We start from the raw sequence: 26,141 nt of genomic DNA on the forward strand, positions 1-26,141 counted from the left end.
ATCCAATTTACTTGAGCTCATTCAATATAAACAATTTAATTGGAAAATTTGTGCGGACTTAAAGGTAATCAGCTTCGTTGGTACAATTTAAAATGAATAGTAGCTATAATTCTCGGACTTCAAGGAGGTTTCACTAAATATTGCTGTTTTCTCTGTCTTTGGGACAGCCGTGCTAGAGAAACCCATTATATTCAGGAAAACTGGCCACCAAGAGCTGAGTACGAACCAGGTGCCTTCAATATCGCAAACCCGACTTCAGTAAATCCCGAACGAGTTATTTTGCCAGCACTTCACATCAAATTAGGATTAATGAAAAATTTTGTAAAGGCTTTAAATAAGGACGCGCCATCCTTCCAGTACCTAACGAAATTTTTCCCTAAAATAACTCAAGCCAAATTAAAAGAAGGTATATTTGTTGGTCCGCAAATTAGAAAGTTGCTGAAAGACGAAAATTTTGCGAATCATTTATCATCAGTAGAAGCAGCGGCTTGGGACAGCTTTAAGCAAGTCGCTAGTGGATTTATTGGCAACAACAAAGATCCCCACTATAGAGATATGGTGAAAGCCTTGTTGAAAAACTACAGTGCTATGAAATGCAACATGTCCCTCAAAATGCATTTTTTGCATTCACATTTGGATAATTTTCCCGCAAACCTAGGTGCTGAAAGTTATGAACAGGGTGAAAGGTTTCACCAAGACCTCATGATTTTTGAAAAGCGTTACGAAGGTTTTTGGAATGAAGAAATGATGGGAGATTATTGCTGGACAATAATACGGGAGACAAACCCAGAAAATGATAAACGGGTTGTTAAAAGTACCCACGTCCCTCACTATTGACCGCCACGGTAAATCGCTCAATTTGACTTTTTTTAGATGTAGATATGTATGTATTTAATGTTGTTGTCGTTGTTGCTTTTTACTAAATTGCTGATTTATACTCATATTACTCAATTGAATACAGTTTAACGTGCAAACATATGTCTATAATAAAACGTTATAAAAAATAAAAACGTAGTTTGAATAAAAATTGTGTCTATAAAAAATTGTAGGATAGACGCTTGCAAGTTAAAGGGGGTATAGTCTCAACGGCACGTCTGATTGTTGTACTGGTATGCTTAAAATTTTCGTAATTAATTTACCTACAACATGGAAGGGCTAACTTTTTTTTCGTCAATAGAATTTTTCTGATTTTAAAGTGGTTAAATCTGAAATTTTGTAAAAAATTTCGTTTTTTTTCAACATTTTTTGAACGTTTTTTGGCATAGTGGCCAAACTACTGAAGACACTTAAGGGAGGCGAAGGCAAGAAATTTTTATGGGAATCAGTATAATGTATAATTGAAAACGAAAAAATGAAAAATACAAATTTTTGCCGTACCTATATGAAGTAGTGTTCTGCAAAAATGGGAATTTCCATATTTTCGCCGATATCTCGGAAACTGGATCTGCCACAGGAAAATGGAAGTCATATTGGGAATCAGGAGAAAATTTCACTTTAGGAAAGGCCTATTTTATTCTTGGAGACTAAAGTTGATCAAAATTTGTTGAGTTGTGTTATTTACTAACAGCTTAGTGATGCTAATATTCGTCAAAATACCATCGGCCTGCACAACCGCGTCGTAAGTTTTGCTTACCCTAAACTGGAAAAAGAAGCGGTAAAGATGGGTTTGTCGGTGAATGGGGATAAAACGAAGTACCTTCTGTCATCGAGCAAAGAGTCAGCGCATATGCGTCTTGGCAACCACGCTACTGTAGGCAGCCATAATTTCGAAATAGTAAGCGACTTCGTTTATTTGGGAACCAGCATTAACACTAACAAAAACATCAACTCTGAAATCTAGCGAAGAATCACTATTGCCAATAAATGCTACTTTGAACTAGGTAGGCATTTGAAAACTAAAGTCCTGTATCGGCAAAATAAAATCATGCTCTCCAAGTCACTTATCGTACCCGCCCTGCTATATGGTGCAGAAGCATGGACCATGACAACATCAGATGAAGCGGCTCTGAGAGTGTTCGAGAGAAGTTCTTGGAAAGATTTATAGATCTCTTCGCATTGGCGAGTACCGAAGAAGATTTAATGATAAGCTTTACGAGCTCTACGCAGACATCAACATAGTCCAGCGAATTAAAACGCAGCGGCTCAGCTGGCTAGGCTATGTTATGCGAATGAAAGATGACGTTCCGGCTAAGAAAGTGTTTCTATCGGAACCCGCCTATGGAAACAGAGGAAAAGGGCGGCCCCAACTCTGCTAGAAGGACCAGGTGGAAAACGAGTTAAACCCCTTGATGTCACCAATTTGCGCCAGTTGGCATAGCGAAGAAGCGACTGGCGCGCCTTGTTGTACGGCCATAACCGTTTAAACGGTTAAGCGCCAATTAAGTAAGTTCTCGAAACTTTAAACCTAAATTTTAACAATGCTCTAAAAAGGTTTCTTGATAACCGGAATTTGTTTCTGAGATTTATCAACATAGCGTTCTCTTCGCTAGATGGCACTGGAGATAATTTTTTTGTTATCTCATTTTTTTTACTATTCAATTTTTCGTATAAATGCTTACATTTCAAAAATTGTTCTCATAATTTAGTGCTTTCTGATACGAAAAGCTGTTTGGAAATGGGGATAACATAATCAGAGTTATCCCCATGTTTGCCTTAAAAGTTTCGAACTTATACTAAAATTTTTTAAGGCTTCATTTTAATGCACTACAAGCTTAGAAAATTACAACAAAAATTCTGAAATTTACTATTCAGGTTCAGAAACGTTTTATCTATGCTAATGTTGAACTGGCCGGTCCATGAGGACCTCACATAGACTGAATAAGTCCGTAGTGTTGCTAGTGCTAGTGTACTCGGCAGAATTTGTCCTGCCCGAAAATTGGTTGGCCTACATTAAAAAAGGGAGCCTCGCTTCCCTTCTTCGCCTACTCGTCTACTTTATCCTCCATTTTTTTATCTTATTACATTTATATTCCTTCCACTCCCACTCCGTTTCTAACTCTCCCTCCCACTCATACTCCTACTCACACTATCACTACCTCTCCCACTCCCACACTCACTATGACTCCCACTCTCACTTTCACTCCGACTCCAGCTCCCACTCTCAATTAAACTCCCGCTTCCGCCGCAAGTTTTAAAACATTTATCGTCTTAAGAAATTGTTCAAGCATTTTTGTATGAAGCCTCCCACTTTATTCGGTTAAAATTTAAAACTTAGTTGAAATATTAGTCTAAAATCGGATAAAACCAAAAAAGTTTACAAAATAGAAAGTTAAAACTGACTGTTGAAAATGTAAAAATGAAACATTTAAATTGTCAAAATAACTGCAAGTCCCAAATTCACAACCATTGTTGATAAGACAAGTGTGATAACTTCTACCAAAGAGGATAAATACAATAAGAGCCGTCACTCGTTATTTTGTGGCGAGTACCTCGCTGGAAATTGAAAAAATTGATGCCGAATGTTTTCTGAGAGGAACATTTTTAATTGGCTCGCATTTATCCATGCCGTGTAGGCCCCTTGTGCAACTGTGATTTTTGGAAAGAGAATTAAATAAATTAATTAAATACAGTCGATAAATAAACACAAATACCCCACGAAAATGTATAGAAGACATTTATAACCATCTCGCCCAAAAAAAAAGTAGCGACTACCTCTCAGTATACATCGAGTAAATGCCAAAAAAATAACGAGTGACGGCTCTTATTGTATTTATCCTCTTTGCTTCTACATAGACGTCAAAATTACATATAGAATGGATCACCTGATTTTAAATTGACTATCGCTTTCTCATTCTGTATCTCTTTCTATCACCCGTTGAAAATAGCCGACCCTATGCGCCGCCATATTGAACACGCTGTCAAAACGCTGCCAAAACGCTAAAAAGTAGCCATATTGAACATTCTGTCAGGCAGTTAACCGGTAAGATATCACACTTCTTTTATCCACAATGTTCACAACAATATTCTATCGGACAGAACAACTTTTATATTTTTTGAGTTCCTCGTGTAGGCTTCTCTGGTGTAAAATTGAAACCAAGTTTGTACGCAATCATTTTCACGAAAACGTTTAGTCAATCTTAGGAACATATTTTTATTCTTCAAAGTTTTTTGAACGTTACACAGGCAGTAGGGGAGGATATCATAAATCCAGGGCAAAATAACGGGTTATCCGCAGTGAAGGAGCAGAGTTGGTGGAGTGGTTGCAACCACACTTACGCAAGATTTGATCTCACTTGTACAATAACTGGAACGTGAGTGTGCTCTACCGGACTCATATGAAAGGTGATCCAGCAAATCGGGCCGGAGCGGAAGCAGTGTAATATTACCTAGCTTACTGTGCGAGTACAGAGTCAAAGCCGACATGCGTAGTGATGTCCTGTGTATCCCCACATGGCATCAACCATCTAATAACAACATCTCTATGGTTCAATCCTCTTGAAACAGCAAGTTTCCTTTAACTCCCGTTAGAGGACTTTGATGACTATTTGAAAGTTCCAATTCTCTTTGCAACTGCATTAAAATGACGGTGGTATTGAATTCATATGCAACGTAGCATCTTGCTCTTCTTGACTCAATATTGTGCCCTCAGCGGGCTTACGCTGAAAGATGCACCCACTAATAATTATATCAAAGATTGTTCACAATGAGCTGGATTTAGGGAAGCCTGTCTACTGCGTGAACATGTTTTCATCGGCATACTTCCCTTGCAAGACTGCGTGCATATTCCTCGTTGCAGGGCGGCTATGAGCTTTATCGCCCTCCAGGCTTTAGAGAATAAATGCATACTATATATAAAGATCCAAGCTAACCTAACGTGAGGGGAGCATAAAGTTCAATTCTATATTTAATGGCGTTTCACTTGGACCGCTCCTTTAAGAAATATTACGTTGTAGTAACGAAGTGAAAACCGGCGGAAATCGTAGTTTAATAACCCATATTTATGTTCGAGTGAAAGTGGAAGCAAATTTTTAGTTAAATTTATGTCTGGTTTGTTCTTTGTTTTGTAATCCAATATTTAAAGCGATATATCTGTGAATAACGGTCTGTGTACTTGTATCGCTATGAATGTTAACCATGAATTACGTGAGTAGAAACCTGAAGATAAATGAATGAATAAACTTTTAGGGTGTTTTAAAACACTCATCGGTTTAAGAAATTTCTCAAGCATTTTTGTATGAAGCCTCCCATTTTATTCAGCTTAAATTTGAAACTTAGTTGAAATGTCAGTCTAAAATATGATAAGTGTTTTACATCTAAACTTTTAGGGATTATCGATATAGCGTATGTGAATTTGAATAAAAATTTTCAAAGATAAAAACTTATGATCAAAATTGTTTCCATACCGAATCCACCTTTCTCTTCTCTCTCTTTTTACCCACATCTAATCGCTCTCCATTTCCCGTGCTTTCTACCGACCTTTTCTGCTCTCGGTTTGACGCCTTCCATCCCCACCTTCAACTCAATCTTTCTGTACCTCCTTTCTCCTGCTCACTCTTCACCCTCTCTCCTTACCACTCTCCTTCTCAAACCAAAAATGTAATTTTACCGAAAAGATCGAGCAGTAAATTGTAAGAGAAAAATTTCACTTTAACTTGCCCCTTTTTCAAAAACAAGTAGTATCTAGCCTCGCATATATGTACACATGACACATATATACATAGGACACATAATCCGAATATTACTGTAATAATTCCAAACACAGTTCAGAAATATCCCCGAAATTGAGCAGATATGACCTATAAAACAATTCCGAAGTTTAATGGAAAACAATGCCAAAACAGTCCCGAAGCTTACAAAAACAATCGAGAAATTATCACGGAAGAGTTACGAAACAAACACAAAGTAGCCACTAAATAATCGTAAAGTATCCGTGATAGCTCTGAAGATAGTCTCGAAAGGATCCTGAAATTATCACGACATGATCCTTAAAACAGTCGTTCGGAATGCTATCTGGATAGTCTAGAAATGATTCCAAATACAATACCAAAGTGAACACGATATATTTCCGAAATAATAACAAAAAGGTGTCGAGAGCAATCCGAAAAAAAAAACAAAGTATACTGTTCGGATGTGCTTTTTTACGTGCTCGCATTATAGCTTATTATTATTTTGCTAAAATTTTAAGAGTGAGAGCGAAAATCTTGTTTTGTTTTCAATGTACTATTGAAGTTCCCTTTAGCTAGGGGCAAAATGGTCGATTCCAATTAATCGAAGCTGCTCTTGTGCTAAAATCCTTCCAGCTGATCTTAGCTATTTAGAAAATTGAACAGCCTGTGAGAGTGTGCGTCGCAACTACCAGATTCTGCTAATTAATTTGCTGATTTCTTTTAATTTAATTTAATTTAGAAACTGACTCCCACTTTATTGCCAGTTTCCCTTCCATGGGGAATTCTAGTTTAAATTAAGGATGTATCGTGTATCGGTTACGGACGTCATAAATAGCTCTGTCCTTTTGATACAAAACTGTTTATCATTTGCCGAATCTCTTGCATCCATTTCTAATAGTTCCCTGGTAACTGATGTTTTTGTGGATAACTGGAAACTGACTGTTCAGTCCCCAATTAACTATCGTGTGACTTTAAACCTATTGTCGGTGTCCAACCTTTTCTAAATAATTGTCTATGTTAAAATGTATTTGAGATAAAAAGCATAGTTTCCATTAACCAGCACGGGTTCGTTTCAAACATTTACAAAGGACACTGTATTACCGCTCTTCAAAATAGGCTTCAAATAGACAAAATTCTTACAGACTTCTCGAAGGCATTCGACAAGGTGTCGTTTGCTGAATCTGGCTGCTATAGGTTTGTACTCTTAATTTTTGGAGTAGATCAAATCTTACTTGTCCAGATCCTGGGCCTTCTTTTCATCCTCAGGAACATTGTAAACCTTACCAAGTAGTGCAGCTAACAGCTGATCGCCCAAAATTACCACACACACATAAACATCACTAATGGCCATATTACGAAAATCTTTAAAGAAATTCAAGTTAAATTTTTAAACAGACATAAACTGTGATAGTTTCGGAGAAATTAGTATACCTTATTTATTATTATTTGCAGTAATTAAGAGAAAATATTTGATTATATTCAGGTATTTAGTTATTTTTTCAACATTAATCTTCAATATTGATACAAGGATTGAAGGTATATTGATGCAATGGAACTCTGCTCTTCCTGTTGTTCTTCATTCCACCCCATTCCACTGCCTTATTTTACTGCCTTCCACTCTATTCGCAACATAACCTCAATTTAAGTTGCCAAACTATATAGTAAACAATGCTCAGGAGTGCTGCGAAGTAGCATTCTAAGACCTCTAGTTTTCATTATTTTCATAAATGACATTTCTCGTTTGCAGATTATTTACTACTTTCTGATGATCTAAAATTTTTGGCTGTTGTTAAAAGTACCGTAGCTCTGCATGGCAGTAATCGGGCCTCCATAATGTTGAAAACTGGTGTTTCTTAAATCGTCTTTCGTTCAACAATGATAAATGTTTTCATGTAATTTATTCAAAAGCAGTAAATACCCTCCGTACTTCCTATAGTATTGCTGTGTGCATCTTGCAGGCTGTAGATAAAGTCAAGGAAGCTTATGGAAATGCTGGCGTTCAATTGTCCAAATTCTTCTGCATTCACTAACCCATACAACTTAAAATCAATATATTGTGCTTTTCCCAACCTAAAGTATGCAGCTGTAATATGGAGGCCGTTTCTAATCGGCTTGAGCGAGTTCAGGAAAAGTTTTTAATATTTATTCTCCAAACTCTAATGTTGGCTGCTCATCGCTTCTGAGTAAAGTGCAATTTAACGTCCCATGCAGAAACCTCCGACAGTTTGAAACCTTTGAAATTGGGTTTTCCAGATTAAGTTATGGTTTTACTGCTCATATCTCTGTGCTGCTCTGAATTTTTCTTTCGTCTCCTCAGTTTCTGATATCACTTGCTAATATGTTGCCCCATTTACCCTCCTAAGATCTTATTTTTCTTAACGATTAATTACATATATAATAATAATTTATAAATTCAAAGACTTTACTTTTTTAATAAACAAAAACACAAAAAAAAAAAAAAAAAATAACCAAATTGGGAGATATTCTTCAACTATTCCGAACATAATAATCTTGAAATAATCTCGACAACCATGTCGAAATTGTCCCCAAATAGTCGCGATGCGTTCTTAAAAAAAATCCAAAAATAGTCCGTTAGGTTTCTTAAAATCGGAAAAAGAACACTACTCAGAGGTGTGCCCCTTCTGGCATAGCGTGGTATATCAGACTTCCGGAACGTTGCAAGTATTTTCCTTCCCATGAGAAGTTGAACAACCAGTCTTACTAGGGGCCTATTAACACACAGATTCTTTGGGGCGTTGTTAACGGCGTATGTGCTTATATTATTGAACGCCTCGTCAATATCTAGGAAGACCACGAGCAAATAATGCTTTTCGACCAAGAATGCTTCAGTTATGGAAACAAGGCTGTGAAGCGCAGTTTTACTAAATTTCTTTGATGTACGCATTTTAATAGCCAGGGTTGAGGTTACTATCAATAATGATAGTGAGGAAGTTGATAATTATCCTTTAAATGGTTTTGAGTTCGAAGGACGAAAAACCGATCGGTGTGAGGTCCTTTGACCAGTAATAAGAGGCTTTCTCAGCCTTCGCCATGAAAATATACCCAAAAAAGGAAGAATAACAAACCTGAGATATTTCCTAAATAATCCAGTGAGATTCCTGGAACGACCCTAAAAAAAGTGCAGGAAATGTCACCAACACATATTTTTACTTTCAACAGAACTCACCTCAATTTTGTCAATTTGTGCTGCCATTATCCTAAGCAACGGACTTCGGATATTATGCAAAAACGCGACCGGTGCCAGTAGAGATGCTGAATCGATTTTTTCATTGTATTCCGGCCTTTCCGAAAGTAGTACGAATAATGTGGTTGAACCTTGAGAATGTGCCACAAACTGAACTTTGCGATGGCCAGTTGTTGCGAGAACATAATCCACAATACCAGGTAAATCATAATAACCAATCTCGTGCCAAGTAAAGTTCCAAAAGTTTATCCAAGACGAATCCATGTATAGATTTTTTTTGAATATGTTGTACCACGAGCATTCGGCAGCCAAATATCATAGCCCTGTTCATGCAGAATACAAGCAAGAGAACGCTCTCTTGCAGGCAATACAAAATCTGAAGCAGACCCTATAAGACCATGCATTAGAATGAAAGGTCTACGCTTATAGCTGCCTTGTGTATTGTTGCGAGGTGTTATGCGAGCCGTAGCCATCGGCTGTGCGCACAATATGACGTTCACAATAATATCTATTTGTGGAAATAATCTGACAAACCAAATCTTTGGACACAATTGGTGTAAAACCCCAAACACAATTGATTAATGTGACTGTTAACAGAGGTTTAAGTGGCCATGATGGATGTGGCATGATGTGTGCACTCGAATGCATTGTCATCGTTTAACCCTTTCGATCCTACTTTTGTAGAGTGTATATGGGAACATAATTTTTGAATATTTAAAGTTGAAATAGGTCACTAAATATGTGGTAGCATGATGATCATCCTATTTTTTGTCTACAATGATATTTAAGGGCGGGGCTTATGAGTCCCATTAGGGTTTTATAATGGGACATATATGTCCCATACGTATTTATTACGCATGTATGCATAACATTTTTTTAAACAATAAAAGTACTATTTATGTAGTTTTTTATTAAATTTAGTATAAAAAGGTAAAATATTTCATTTTGTACATAAGTTCATACATAGCATTTCAAAATTATATGCAAAGAGCAGAAAATAATTTATGAATGAGCAGAAGCGAAACAGTTTTTACAAAAAACCAAATTAAAAGTTTTGCAAATAGTTTTCGTACTTTTCTCAAATTTCCTCTGGGCACATGAGGCACATCGACGTCTCGTAGTTCCTTAGATCGGCAAATGTTCGCCAACGTTTTCTTATTCCTCAAGCTGTTTGATCGCCTTCCCTGCCGACGAGATCTTTGCGGGCGGTGGCCTTTCTACCATTTGCAATAAAGGACTCAGCAAGTTGTACTATAAAGTCTATAAAGGAAGTTTTTGTGGATGCACCTCCGAGTGAATAACCCACGCTTTCTCAGCACCAATCATTACAACGCGATAAACAACTTTCTTCCATCATTTGGTTGACCTGCGATCAATATAAATGCGATTTCAAAAACGCATCCAATCACTATATCAACTTCACCAGCATCTGTACAAGGTATTCTTTGCCGCTTAGCCTTTGATTTACGCATTATATCTATCCTTTCATTTGTGCACTGTGCAATATATTGTGACAAACTTTTTGGAAAGATTTTACGATATATATTAGATGGTGTTGCGAGGCATGACAAGCTATCTGCGAGTTTGCAATTACGGGTATTGGTGACCAATTTTCTTGGTAGGAAAGAGGCACTAGGAGAGCTCAAAATAATAAATTCGGGACTAGTGACATTAGGTACAACTGCTGTCTCATGTTGATAATTACGGTTAACATCCTCATCCGAGTAGCCTTGTTCTGAGTCACCTGAATAAAATTCAATGTCACTATTACCTTCTAAGGGATCGTAAAGGCTATCGCTTCCACTACTAAAATCAGTACCTGATTACTACTAAAATGTACTATTAAAATCGTTCTGGTTGTCTTCCAGAATAGTTACGATTTCATTTTCACTTAGTTTTGTTACCATTTAAAGTTCCTAAAAGAAATTAACATTAAACATATATAGGGTCGAAAACTGCCTACTGGGACACTAATGTCCCATCAAAAAATACTGCAGGGACATAAGCGTCCCAAAGTAAATAAATATCCAAAATCTTTGAAAATAAACAACATAAATATATATTTTATAACTTCCCGCAATAAAATGCCGGTTCCGATTATAAAACAGTAACGAATTAACGATTTTGAACAATTATTTTAAGCACAAGAACACAATTAGCACGAGTTTCTTTGAGAACTGTCGACAAATTAATGAGAAAAATAAAAAAATCGCATAATAACGTGCATGTTTATAATGGTAAAATATAAATTACCCCATAAACTAATGTTTGGGACTTTTTTGCGCCAATTTAAATAACTTATTAGAGATTTAGGAACTTACAAACTTTTTGTGGGACAATAGTGTCCCTGGAGGGTCGAAAGGGTTAAGTTGGTGTATAGACGAGGCGTATGAGTGATTTTTTTTCTATCAACACTGCTAAGAGAGATGAGCTGGAGATGAACACGATTCGAGTAATAAATAATATTATTAAACTATTTTACTATTTCACTAGATTTGGATTTTGTCAACAATATTTTTCATCGCAATAATAAGTTTGGTTTGTTGTTATCAGTAATTTATGAACTTATTTTTTTCATACGTTCCAGCACCTTTTCTTAACAAGCTTGCTGACCAACTGACACTATTTAACTTTTAAAAAGTGTATCACACCTAAGAAGATATTATTTAATTGAATTCCATAAAAGTCGAGTTCATTGTTGAAACCGATATCGCAATAAAGGCCAAGATAATATATTAATTGCTTATTCATTGAACAAAAACAACTCAATCTAAATTCACACTGCCGTCGAGTAGCTACACGCATAAACTTATTTTATTTTATTTACTTCCGCTACATTGACTGGTTTTGTTTTTTCACACGAGTGCTCAAAATTAATAAAAGTTGCTCAAATAGGTGATTCTTATTCGCATAGGCGCATTAAAACGGTTATGGCCGTCCTACAAGGCGCGTCAGTCGCTCCTTCGTTGGATTAACTGGCACCAATTGGTCATACCAAGCGAATTTATCGTTTCCACCTGATTCTTCCAGTGGAGTGGCCGCCGCTCTCTTTCTCTGCTTCCATATGCGGGTTCCGATAAAAACACTTTCTCAGCCCGATCATCATCTTTCGTTCGCATAACAATAATGTAAGTATCTGCATTTTTTTCGAAGATTTGTCATTTACAAAGGCTGCAAATTCGCGTATAAAGAACTCAAATTTGATCTTTTTCTTGCATAACGAAACACTCAAATTAGTCCAAAATACTTGTTTTCAATAACAACAAGTAAGGAAGGTTAAGTTCGGGTGTAACCGAACATTACATACTCAGTTGAGAGCTATGGTGACAACATAAGGGAAAATAACCATGTAGGAAAATGAACCGAGGGAAACCCTGGAATGTGTTTGTATGACATGTGTATCAAATGAAAGGCATTAAAGAGTATTTTATGAGGGAGTGGGCCATAGTTCTATAGGTGGACGCCATTTAGGGATATAGCCATAAAGGTGGATCAGGGTTGACTCTAGAATGCGTTTGTACGATATGGGTATGGACCAGGGGTAACTCTAGAATAAGTTTGTACGATATGGGTATCAAATTAAAGGTATTAATGAGAGTTTTAAAAGGGAGTGGTGGTAGTTGTATATGTGAAGGCGTTTTCCAGATATCGACCAAAATGTGGACCAGGGTGACCCAGAACATCATCTGTTGGATACCGCTAATTTATTTATATATGTAATACCTGCAAAGATTTTAAGGGTTTTTTATTTCGCCCTGCAGAACTTTTTCATTTTCTTCTACTTAATATGGTAGGTGTCACAACCATTTTATAAAGTTTTTTCTAAAGTTATATTTCGCGTCAATAAAACAAATCCAATTACCTTACCATATTCCATCCCTTTTTTCGTATTTGGTATAGAATTATGGCATTTTTTTCATTTTTCGTAACTTTCGATATCGAAAAAGTATGCGTGGTCATAGTCGGATTTCGTTCATTTTTCATACCAAGATAAAGTGAGTTCACATAAGTACGTGAACTGAGTTTAGTAAAGATATATCGATTTTTGCTCAAGTTATCGTGTTAACGGCCATGCGGAAGGACAGACGGACGACTGTGTATAAAAACTGGGCGTGACATCAACCGATTTCGCCCATTTTCACAGAAAACAGTTAACGCCATAAAATCTATGCCCCTACCAAATTTGAAAAGGATTGGTTAATTTTTGTTCGACTTATGGCGTTAAAAGTATCCTAGACAAATTAAATGAAAAAGGGCGGAGCCACGCCCATTTTTAAATTTTCTTTTATTTTTGTATTTTGTTGCACCATATCATTACTGGAGTTGAATCTTGACATAATTTACTTATATACTGTAAAGATATTAAATTTTTTGTTAAAATTTTACTTTAAAAAAAATTTTTTTTTAAAAGTGGGCGTGGTCCTTCTCCGATTTTGCTAATTTTTATTAAGCGTACATATAGTAATAAGAGTAACGTTCCTGCCAAATTCCATCATGATATCTTCAACGACTGCCAAATTACAGCTTGCAAAAGTTTTAAATTACCTTCTTTTAAAAGTGGGCGGTGCCACGCCCGTTGTCCAAAATTTGACTAATTTTCTATTTTGCGTCATAAGTTCAACTCATCTACCAAGTTTCGTCGCTTTATCGGTCTTTTGTAATGAATTATCGCACTTTTTCTGTTTTTCGAAATTTTCGATATCGAAAAAGTGGGCGTGGTTATAGTCCGATATCGTTCATTTTAAATAGCGATCTGAGATGAGTGCTCAGGAACCTACATACCAAATTTCATCAAGATACCTCAAAATTTACTCAAGTTATCGTGTTAACGGACGGACGGACATGGCTCAATCAAATTTTTTTTTCGATCCTGATTATTTTGATATATGGAAGTCTATATCTATCTCGATTCCTTTATATATGTACAACCAACCGTTATCCAATCAAACTTAATATACTCTGTGAGCTCTGCTCAACTGAGTATAAAAAGCATATGTGGGAAAGTTACAAACAAGTTAAGTTCAATATGCCAGTTTCAGTAAGAATGTAGAAAACCACATTCCTTCATAAGTAATCGCCGTCGCCAACGCGTAGAAGTCCGTAAATCTTTCAAAGAAATTTTCTCCCGAGCACTGCCACAGGAGCCGCATCCGATGTTGTGGTCGAGGCTTATGTACCATATAGCAGGACGGATACTATAAGTGATTTCTAGAGCATGATTTTCGTTTGCTGAGAGAGAAGTTTACTGCCGACTCAGTCCGAAGTATCATTTAGTGGCAAGCGTCATTTTTCTTTTCTGGCTAAAGTGTTACGCTTTTTGTACGCCGCGCAAGGGTTGTTGTTCTATTCTAAAAAACAGGCAACGCCTTTACGGGGTATTTCTTTCTTTTGTGAAAAGTGTTGCCTGCTCGCAACGCATAAGTGTTACACTTTTACCTTGAATAAAATGGCGGTGTGGCAGTGCAACTCTGTGAAACTCTCAATTCCTAAGTTCCACATATACTCTGTTAATATGAGTGAATATGGTGAGTTGAAATGTTCTTTGTATGCACTATAAATGTTGAAAATTTTCTGGGGTAGGAGTAACTCTATTAAAGCTTTACCATTTAAGCTGGAGTCATTGGTGCCGTTTGTCGTATCGCTGTAGTCGTATCCCTAAAGCGCCAAATAAACGACACGAACATTTCCGCGAACATTCCCGTTATGTCATGTTTCTGCGACCTTTTCTGTCGTGTATGGTGGTGTTTGCCAGTTCGCGCAAATGTTCGCCAAAAATCAAAATATTGTAACGAATTTGCTTGCAAATCCTCTTATTTGCAATCCTCTGCTAAGTTCGTATCGCTAAACTGTTGAATAAATAACTCCAATATTGAATAATGGAAAAATGGCCTTTATTGAAGTACTTCACAATACCACTTATACTTTGCTACTCGCTGGCTTAATAACCAAACTGATTGATAACTCAAATTAAACTCTACTATTGGCCGCCAGATCGCGTGCTTAATCAATAACTGATTGATTGCTCAACTCAAACTGAATTACATTTTACTCGCTTGTGCCGCTTTTATAGTTTACGCTGCATACATCTAGGCTCTTCTATTTCCAGAACTTACCAACTATTTCGAGGGTTTATAGTTCTCATATAGTTTCTACTTGTTTACAATTTTCTACTTTTCAGCGTCTCTCAGATGTATGTGAGTTTGTAGTTTACAGTCTCTCGCACACACATAGGCGTATAAGTAAATGTATCTGTGTGTGACATCTCTCGGCTGCCTTATATATGTGTATACATGATTTGATTATTGACGTGAACATCGCTTAGCATCGCCTTAGTGATGGTATAGCTTAGGGATGCTAATATCCGTGACACTGCCCTCCACCTAAGTCTGATCGTCCCGATCAGACAAATCTCTCGATCTAAACGCTGCTAGCATCGCCAAATGTACCACTCTTCTACTCCGTGGTTTCTCAATGCTTTGTATGCGGTAGATGGTATCACTGATCTTCTTCACAACCTTGTACGGGCCTTCCCAACTGCACCGAAATTTGGATGGAACACCTTTCCGCCGGTGAGGGTTGTATAACAGTACCAAATCTCCCGCCAAGAAACCTTTCGAATTATTTTCCTTGTCGTACCTGTGTTTCATCTTACTACTCATTATCCTGGATCGTTCCCTCGCACTCTGTTGCTTGACCAATGAAGAACTACTTCGCAGAGCTTGCGCTGGACGGATTTCCTTTGCATAATCAGTATCGTTCCGACGCTTCACAACAGTAGTGTGCCTTGGCTTGAAACCACCCTTGCATTCTTTCTTCGTTTCAGTACGTCCGTTAGGGCTTTTCAATGCCAGTGTTTCTCTCACAGGTACCTTCGGTTTTGATTTGTTTGGCCCATTTGTTCCATCAACCTTTACCTTTGAATTTCGTGGCCTTCGTCGAGTCTTCTCCACCAGTACTCGATTACTGCTGAACCCTTTTTCCAAACTAAAGTTAAGTGGCACATCTTGGTTCTCATAACACATCACCCTTCTCTGCATATCGATCTTGATGTCATGGTCAACCAAGAAATCCACTCCCAATATAACTTCATCACCAATCTCCGCCACAACAAATTTGTGTAGAACCATGACCTTCCCAATCAATACTTCACATATCACTTCTCCCTGAACTTGGTTATACTCGCCAGTGACCGTACGCAACTTTGCTCCAGGTAACGGTTTTACTCTCCTGTTGACCAAGTCAGATCGGATCAAGGAATGAGATGCGCCCGTATCTACAGTCAGTACTCGTTCTTTGCCATCCACATTCCCTCTGACGGTAAGACTGCTTGATTTCCTTCCAATTTGCGACACAGATATCACAGGGCATTCAATAGCTGGATCTAGCTCTCTACCTCTTACTCGCTCTTGCTCATCTCCTCCAGCTTTGCGTTTACGGCCACCCACATTGTTGGCACTATTAAGACCAAGATCGCAATGACGTGCTATGTGACCGGACTTCCCGCATTTGAAGCATTTGATAACTTTTTCACTTCGCTTTTGCGATCCTTTCAGTGCCTCCAATATTGCGTCTACCCACTCTGGCCTTTCTACTTCCACACGGCGTGCTTTGAAAACTGGCTTACACAGAAGCGACGCCGTTTCCTGAATCAGAGCTTGTGACACCGTTTGTGCGAATGTTGGCTTTGGGTTCGCGTATGTGGCTCGCTTCGTTTCGACGTTCCTTATGCCATTTATAAAGCTCTGAATCTTCACTCTTTCCGTGTATTCCACGGGTGCATCCGCATTTGCAAGATGAGCCAATCTTTCAATGTCCGAAGCAAACTCCTGCAAAGTCTCGTTAGCTTTTTGGTAGCGGTTTTGCAATTCTATTTGAAATATCTGTTTCCTGTGTTCGCTTCCGTATCGCCGTTCTACAGCAGCCATCAATGCGTCATAACTGTTCCGTTCGTACTCTGGAATAGTCTGTAAGATTTCGGCAGCTGGTCCTTTCAATGCTACGAAGAGTGCTGCAACTTTATCTTCATCATTCCAGTTGTTCGCTGTCGACGTCTTCTCAAATTGGAGCTTAAATACCTGGAAAGGAACAGAACCGTCAAAGGATGGTGTTTTTACCTTTGAATTACTAATTGAAACTGCTGGGCGATTCAGTTGCAACTGCTCGATACGTCCTCTCAAAGCATCCACCTCGGCCTCGATTTTTTCTTCAAACTGTAAAATTTTTGTATCTTGCGCCTCCAACTTCGAGGAAATACGTCCTTCTTGCTCTTCCAGTTGAGCAGAGATCTGCGATGATATCTGTGCTGAAATTTGAGCCGACATTTCGGATATCCGTGCCTCTTGTGCTTCAATCTTCGCTGTTATACGGTTCTCCTGCGATTCCAGCTGAGATGACATTTGCGATGACATTTCGGATATACGCGTTTCTTGTGCTTCCATCTGGGATACCATATACGTCTTCTGTTCTTCTAGTTGAAATGACATATACGTTTTCTGTTCTTCTAGTTGAGATGCCAGTTGAGATGTTATATCTGTCCTTTGCGATTCCAGTTGAGAAGCCACCGTCGATGTTTGAGCAGATATTGCAGCCAAAATCATGTTCAAGTCTGTGTTCGCCATTGTCTGCGGTGTTTCTTCGATTTTTGTTATTTCCTCGCCATCAAGATGAAAGTCATACTCTTCCACATCAATTCCTTCTCCTTCCATTGCCTCTCGTAGCCGTGCCTGGAGTTCAAGTTTAACGCCGCTTGTATTCAATCCACGACTCTCCAACTCCTTCTTTAGTTGCTGGATCTTCAATTCACTGAACTTTGCCATGTCCTTGTTGTCCTCTGGAATTTATTCAACAATTCCTCTTCTGACACCAATTGTAACGAATTTGCTTGCAAATCCTCTTATTTGCAATCCTCTGCTAAGTTCGTATCGCTAAACTGTTGAATAAATAACTCCAATATTGAATAATGGAAAAATGGCCTTTATTGAAGTACTTCACAATAACACTTATACTTTGCTACTCGCTGGCTTAATAACCAAACTGATTGATAACTCAAATTAAACTCTACTATTGGCCGCCAGATCGCGTGCTTAATCAATAACTGATTGATTGCTCAACTCAAACTGAATTACATCTTACACGCTTGTGCCGCTTTTATAGTTTACGCTGCATACATCTAGGCTCTTCTATTTCCAGAACTTACCAACTATTTCGAGTGTTTATAGTTCTCATATAGTTTCTACTTGTTTACAATTTTCTACTTTTCAGCGTCTCTCAGATGTATGTGAGTTTGTAGTTTACAGTCTCTCGCACATAGGCGTATAAGTAAATGCATCTGTGTGTGACATCTCTCGGCTGCCTTATATATGTGTATACATGATTTGATTATTGACGTGAACATCGCTTAGCATCGCCTTAGTGATGGTATAGCTTAGGGATGCTAATATCCGTGACAATATTTTAATTTTTGGCGAACATTTGCGCGAACTGTTCGTGCGTGTATGGCGAAATAGCTCATAATCGTAGTAATTTCTGAACGGAACAGACGTGCGCGGAAAAGTAAAATGGACAATAAAAAATTTCTGAGTGAATTTATTGAAATGTATAAATCTTTGCCATCATTGTGGCAAGTAAAAAGCAAAGATTATTGTAATAGAATTAAAAAGAATAATGATTATGCGACTTTAATCGAAAAATTAAAAGAAGTAGATCCAGATGCCACAAAGGATTCAGTTATAAAAAAAATAAGTAGTATCTCATTATTGTATCCCGTTTCGTTATGAGTTGCAAATTTTTTTGTAAAAGTTGGTCACATGTTGCCTTGCTCATACGAACGTAATTTTTAAAATCATTTTGTGACGTGAATTCCAGTTCTTTAATAAGCTCACTTTGTCCAAGAACTGCTCGTTTTTTAAACCATTCTTTGCACCAAATTCTTTTTTTGCGATCTTCTCTCTTTTTTTTACGCTTAATTGCCACAGCGAGCAATATTGCTGCAGCACAATTGTTGTCCGTATTCATCGCTGTCTGAAAGAGAACTAATGTTCGGCCAAAAGTTCGTATGGTGTATGGCCAAAGCTGCGAACAAGATTGCGGAATGTTCGCGGAAATGTTCGCGTCATGTATTTGGCGCTTAACGTAACCCTATACGATACATTGTGATCGATTATTGGTGCGGTAACCGTAAACAGCTGACTGACTGCAAAAAATTGTAAACAATACATTTTGAGGAAATTAGTAATTGTGGTGCGAAATTTTAAATATTGTTTATTCCCTCTATATTGTTGGCGAATGTGAGTTACTTATATATGTATATCATTTATAAAGTTTGTGTATGTACTTTTTATTATAGTTTACATAAAATCAAGGCGCGTAATCAAAAATATCCAGTGAGGAATAAATATACTCTTTATTCCTTTCAATTATGGGTTTGTACGCTCAAAGAAGGAAAATAGTGCACAAAAGGCGGTGGCGATATAATCCCATCAATAACAGCCGTAATGAAAGCGGTTATCACCGAAAATCCTTCCTTAAAATAAAGAAAATGGATGAAGACCAATTTTTTGCGCACACCAGAATGACCTCGACAACATTAATCCGAAGGCGGAAAAGACAAATTTTGTCACTGTCCGGAGATATTTTCGGTTGAACTTGGCGATTTCCATGTGGCTGTTGTTGTGTTTGTACCAACAAAAAAATTGTGCATCACCGTGGCGGTAGCTCCGGTTATACCACACACCCGGACTTGGCATGGCGTAGCCCAGGGTTATTTTTTATAAGCGCGGCCGAAGGCCGCCAATGCAGAAAGGTGTTCTGCGCAAAAATACTATGGATCCGACCCCCGGTTTCGCAAGTACCCGCGGGTCTTTTTTCGGTTTTTCGTTAATATCTTTTGAACGCGTTAAAATTTTTATTTTCCGCCTTTGGATTATTAATACTGATGTCGAGACGCGCCATTTGACACCTCTCTCGATATTTTTGGTAGCGTATTAGCAGTAGACCCCTCAACTAGACTCTTAGCCTATTTATTTACTCTTTACCACATATGTATGTTATATTAATTTTATTTTTAGGTACTTAGCACATGGCATTCCTCTCAAGAAATTAGCTTGGAGCCACAAAATTGGTAGGATCACAGTGAGATAAATTGTGTTGGAAACATGCGAAGCAATATGGCAAACGCTGTCACCAATATATTTGAGTGAACCTACGCAACACCAATATAAAGACATTCACCCCTATTCTGCATTTCGATTACGTTCCCGTTCTACGCTCCGCTTAAATCGAAGTTCGGTATTCTGCATTACGACGGAATCGTAACGAGAAGAGGAAGAGCAAATGATTTTTCGAAATCAGCTGTTAGTACGGAATGTGTGAACAATGGAACAAAATAAATTAAAGAAAATTTGTAAAAAACACTGAAAAACGTTAATATTTTATTATCCAAGCCATTTTGTACAAAGAAAAGGAATAGAATATATTGCCGCCGAGTTATATTTTTTTGAGTGAAGAGCTTTCATAATTGTAAATGTGTCTTTGTTGTTCTTTTGTCCAATTCCCTGCCGTGGCCACCAAGTTTTGTTAAAACGGATTCCTGCACGAATATAGTTGACATTTTCTGAATTTTATGGATGCTAATTTCATTGCAGTGGCCTAAAATACTTTATGAAGATTTATTTATTCTTTCCGCAAGGATTGTTTACGTTTTCGCTTCAACTTCCTCTACTCCGGCAGCATGCTTTGGCATATAACTGGACCCAACAAACAGACAAATTATAGCTGTCTATTATAATGGAAGCAATAGCCTCGGCATTATTTGTGGAGTTGGAAAGCAACGCATACGAAAATGGCCAAGCGAGAATGGAAAGGCAAATATTGCGAGATTTGTGTAATCCATTTGAGAGGAGTGAATTGTAAGATATTTAACTTAAAAGTGGTAAAGTTTAATGACTTATTTTCTTATTTAGGTTCAAAAAAACTTTCGACTCAATAAGGATGCTTTCAAGTATGTGTTAAATACTTTTGCGGGGCAAATACGTCCAAGGACTTCGACATCGACATGTTGTTTTTGACCTGGAAACATATAAAAAAAATTCATAATCAAACCTTTTACGTTTCTCAACAAGTTTTACTTATATTTTTGCTAAAATTCTGTTATAAATTAATAAAAAAATAAAAAGAAAATATTTTTCCGCCAACCAATTTTCAACTTAGAAAAACGGAACTACGATCGAAATGCAGAATACACAAAATCGAACGATTCGAAGTTGGATCGAAAGAGATTGGAACACAGAATACCAAAATCGCCAAATCGAAAAAATTCCAATCCAAGTCGAAATGCAGAATAGGGCTGATTACAACTGATTTCGCGCAGATGTGGGATATGCCGAATTGTGTAGGTGCTATAGATGGACAACATGTTGCAATAAAATGCCCTGCAAGATCGGAATCAATGTTTTTCACTACAAAAAGTTTTTCAGCATCGTGTTGCTAGCGGCATGTGACGCAAAATATACATTTACAGCTGTAAGTGTAGGAGCCTATGGCAGCCAAAGCGATGGAGGTATATTTCATGCAACAAAGTTTGGCGAAGATCTTTTAGAGAGCCGATTGCCACTGCCTCCTGACGTTCCTCTACCCTCAACATCGCAGCCTTTTCCCCATTATTTTGTTGGAGATTGTGCTTTCCCTTTAAAAAACAATCTAATGAAGCCATATCAAGGTTCAAACACCACCAGAGAGCAACGAATTTTTAATTACAGATTGTCGCGAGCTCGGCGTGCAATTGAAAACGCATTTGGAATTTTGACTGCAAGGTGGAGAGTGCTCAAAACAACCATGGATTTTTACCCGGAAAACGCCGAAAAAATTGTTCTAGCATGTTTGTTCCTACACAACTTTATAATGATGCACGATACGCAACGGTGGTATTGCGCACAGAATTTCACTAATGGAAAATGGCGAAACGAACTAGCTAATTGTGGAGGTCCATTGCGCAACGTACAAACCTTCAGACGTAGAGGTCCAACCAGTGCTTATGAGCTGCGGGAGCATCTGAAAAATTATTTCAATAACAATGGTGCAGTACCATTTCAGGATCACGTAGAATAAATTTCAACAAAGACCTTCATGGGTAAGATTATGTTATATACAATTCAAGTTTTCCCATTAATTTTAGAAATGCATTATTTGTTATATTTAGATTCAGAATTTGTGGCAATAATGCAATAATGTAACAACAACTATTTTCGAGTACTGTTTATAACAACTATTTTCAAAAATTACGATGAATTTTCTCTGAATTTTCTAGTACTGTTTATACCAACTATTTTCAAAAATTACGATGAATTTTCTCTGACCAACAATTAACGTTTCCAAAAGCTAAACCGAACCAATAATAAAAATCAGGTAATTTCACTATAGGAAATTTAGCCATTTAAAATTTAATTTTGTTCATGAGTTGTATGAAAAAATTACCCAACACCCTTGACAACAAAATTCTGAAAAATCAGCGAAACTTTTTATCTAGTTCAAACAAGTTTAATGAATTTTTAAACAAACAATCCCGCAGGATATTTGCCTATCAAAATGCTTCATATAATTTTCATTCTCATTTGTTTACTCATCTTTCATTTTGCTTCCGCATATGCGGTCATCTCTATTATGAAACGGTTAAGTGAAAGGAAAGCGTTCGGTGTTTGAAAAGCTTCTCTGCTGGTTTTTATAATTCTTCATTGTCAGCAAAGCAAACAGTCATTTAACCTAAGAATGAAAGTAAAGTATTTTGATTTTGAGGATATATTGAGGAGAGAAATGGACGTAATGAAGAGAAGCGAAACTTTTTAAATTGAGTTGAGTTGTCGCCCAGCAAAATATAAGTTTGTACGCAGTAACAGAAAGCTGCGGTCGTGTTTGAAAAAAAGTATTCATACACGACGGGACTAACTAACGTTCGTATGGTTGATTAGAAATATAACCAGCTGTGTACTCTCATATGTTTACGTGTAAAATTATACATTTAATGAGCAATGTCTCGAACAATAAATGATATGAAAGCTAAAATATACTACTTTTATGCAAGTTTTTCCTTAAAATATCTTGTTAAAGTTGGTCGCTTTTTTCAAATACAGTATTTAAGGTTTTGTGAAGAGCTTTACTAAAAGGAACGGACGCAATCATGGTGGAATAACCAGGTGAAGTAAGCCGTCAATTGTCTTGCTCTAAATTCTTCTTTGTTTTGTCATTTGGCTATCTGCAAAATTTTGGCCAATGTTGTCCCCGAAAAAGTGTTGTTTTTTTGCATTTTTTCAGGAGTAAAATATGCTTTCTTTAGTACCTTCTTTTTTCACATAAATTATTAGGTGGATATCGAAGGACTCTTATTGGATTTAATAAGGAAGAGTCAACATATGGTGTTGGCTTCCATAAGTAAGGCCATGCCGAACTACTACGATATTATTGACCTTTCCATTATAATGTATGTTTAATTTCTTCGCAAAAAAAAAAGGCCTTTGTAAAAAAAACTCATTTGCGCTCACAATACATCCAATCAAGGACTTTCCCCTGTGCAGCACTAACGAAAACTTTCGAGGAATGTTTTTGTCATTCCTACAACAATAACACCAAAATTATAACAACAGTAACTGCATTGCCTAAGATTTAGAGAAATGTAACAATTAAGATTTGCCATTTGCAATATTTGTATTCGGCTCGCTTCTGATCAGCATCTTCTGGTACTAGAAGGACTGCCACGGAGCCCGTCTATCACCAGATATACTTGGTAAATATTAGCTGGTTACATAAATAATACATCATGATATCAACTGCCAGGAGTTTTTCGGGTATCTTTTGATCAAGTTTGTATAACATGTTAGGAGGGCATATGTTTTACTTCCGACTTCCAACGACAAGTCAACAAAGCAGCTGAAACTTTGTACGGTTTTTGGGGATGGGAACACATTTGAGAGTATTACGATTAATTCCAGGTGGGTCTTAAAACTTTTCATCATTGTGGCCCCAGTAGTCGAATCCAAAACCCATTTAAGTGACTCAAAAGTCAGCAAACTCCAACTAAATAACCTATGTAAATATGTACTATATATGGATAACATCTATCCCTATTATGTCCGGTTTGTTTTTCACTGAAAGTTTCATGTTAGGTCAGTTTACTTTGACCGTATCCATTGAATTTTACTGCGCTTTACAGTTTAAGTGGCCATATTAAATTTTTTTATTTTTATTCAATGCTGACAGTTATGTAAATTCACACTGGTCACTGGCCCTTAGTATCCCCGTTTGCATTGGCGTTAGGTAGCACTGTTATGCTGCAAAAAGCAGTTTCTGTAATGGCTTCAGTAGAAAGCTTTTTATTATTCTACTCCTATTTTTACAAAGCGGGAACAATTCTTACCCTCTTTTGACCGTCGAAAATACACCCGTACCGTTTCAGATAGCATACATCATCTGTCTTTTTCAGCTTACTTCACCTGGTCATTCCACCATGGCCGGAGCCATTTAATTTTTTTTAATTTTCTTACTTATCTAGCTATGCATGTTTTAAAGCAACTTAAAAAAGTGCGTGTGGTTGTTTACGTATTTTCCTCACATCTATATATAAAATTAAGAACCATAGTTCTGTAGAATGTAGGAGCTTCTGATTTAGACTTGCAAAATTTTATATATGTTTCTACTAAATATGAGGGTACCATGCCCATATTTTAAATTATTTCTATTTTGCATTGTAAAATTAGTTCACTCTCCCAGTTTAATTACATCAACAGTCTTTGTTAATGCCTTGTCCAAATTTTTTCGATTTTCGAAACTTCAATTTCTACAATTTGCAATACAAACACCTCCACCGGTATCTTTAGCTCCAACAATAACAGTTACCGATACTGGGGTTGTTGCTAGAGATACAAGTGTACCTGAAAAAAATAGTACTTCTTTGACTGGCTCGATAACCAACGCTAGGTCAAGCAATGCGTTTTCTGTCAACTGTTCTATAACGGCCGCACCTTCCCAGCTCTCTGGGGCGCTATCCGCTACTCCTTTGCAGGTGACTGACGTGCAACCTCGTAGGGCTGTATTTGTGTCCCGATTACACGCCTCGCTTACCGAAAATGATATTGCTCATTACGTTTGCTCTAAACTTGGTGTTGCACCCACTAGTAACATCATTGTGTATAAATTTAACTTTAAATATGAGAGAGACATCTCCTCATTTAAAATATCCCTTTCAGATGAATATTTCGATAAGGTACTTGATTCCTCTTTTTGGCCTAAGCATACTGTGGTTCACTTGTTCACAAGAAAGGCGAGGGCCGAACCTGTTTTATATAGCCAAAAAACGGTATGACGAACACAGTAATAATAACACAAAGGTAACTGCTGATCTGTCCCGTCTTCTCATTAATTACCAAAATGTTCGTGGTTTACGATAAAAACTTGTTCCATTCTTCCTTAATTCTTTCAACTTTTCTGCACAAGTTGTAGCCTTTACGGAGACCTGGCTAAAGCCTGATAATTACAATTCTGAGGTTTTTTCAAATAAATATGCTGTTTGTCGGCGTGATCGTATCTCTAGAGCGGGAGGTGTCCTTATTGCTGTTGAATCTAACCTATCATCTGAGTTGATTTCGCTGGACAATATCTCTCATATCGAATTCATAGCAGTTAGGCTTTCATTCGGTAGCTATAGCGTAATTGTTTGCTGTTATATACCACCTCGTTCGGATATGGATGTTTATGCTAGTCATAGCTCGGCCATCTGCGATTTGCATTCGCAGTTGGGAGATAACGATCGACTTGTTGTTGTTGGTAACTTTAACTTGCCAACAGTTAGTTGGGTTAATATAAGTGATTCAAACTTTTTAACTCCCACTGCTCAACATGAGTTTCTCAATTGCTTGTTAGACTCATCTCTTTTACATATTAACAATGTTCCAAATAGTGGAAATAAAATGCTGGATTTAGTATTTGTGGATGGCTCGGTGGGTACTGCCCTTACGCAAATCCCACCTTTATCCCTTCCAGAAGACCCTCTTCACCCTACGCTAGAGATATCACTTGATATCAGCCTACTCCGTAGGATTCAAGTACAGTCTCGTCCCTGATCTAGATGCTTCTACAAAACGAATTTCATTATGCTCAATGATCTGTTGGCTTCCCATGATTGGTCGGATCTCTATGCTTGCACTGATGTCGATTCGTCTATCTCTATATTTTACAGTACGCTTGATGGCTTCTTTTATACCTGCATTCCTACTCGCTATACCCTATGTTCGAATAAGCCCCCTTGGTTTTCAAGGCAACTTATCAGACTTAATAACATTAAATCT

The 26,141-nt window shown here is 37.4% G+C and overlaps 1 protein-coding gene across 1 annotated transcript in view; it reads right to left on the reverse strand.

The window, feature by feature from the left end:
- The window catches only part of LOC137245929 (lipase 3), a 52,910-nt gene extending 43,445 nt beyond the window's left edge, over positions 1-9,465 (reverse strand). The window contains 3 exon segments of the mRNA XM_067777111.1: positions 8,793-9,083; positions 9,086-9,276; positions 9,278-9,465. Coding sequence (XP_067633212.1) covers positions 8,793-9,083; positions 9,086-9,276; positions 9,278-9,465 — 670 coding nt within the window.
- Positions 9,466-26,141: the final 16,676 nt, after the last annotated feature.

The sequence above is a fragment of the Eurosta solidaginis genome, chromosome 3, assembly GCF_040869045.1.
Source record: "Eurosta solidaginis isolate ZX-2024a chromosome 3, ASM4086904v1, whole genome shotgun sequence".
Taxonomy (NCBI): Eukaryota; Metazoa; Arthropoda; class Insecta; order Diptera; family Tephritidae; genus Eurosta; species Eurosta solidaginis.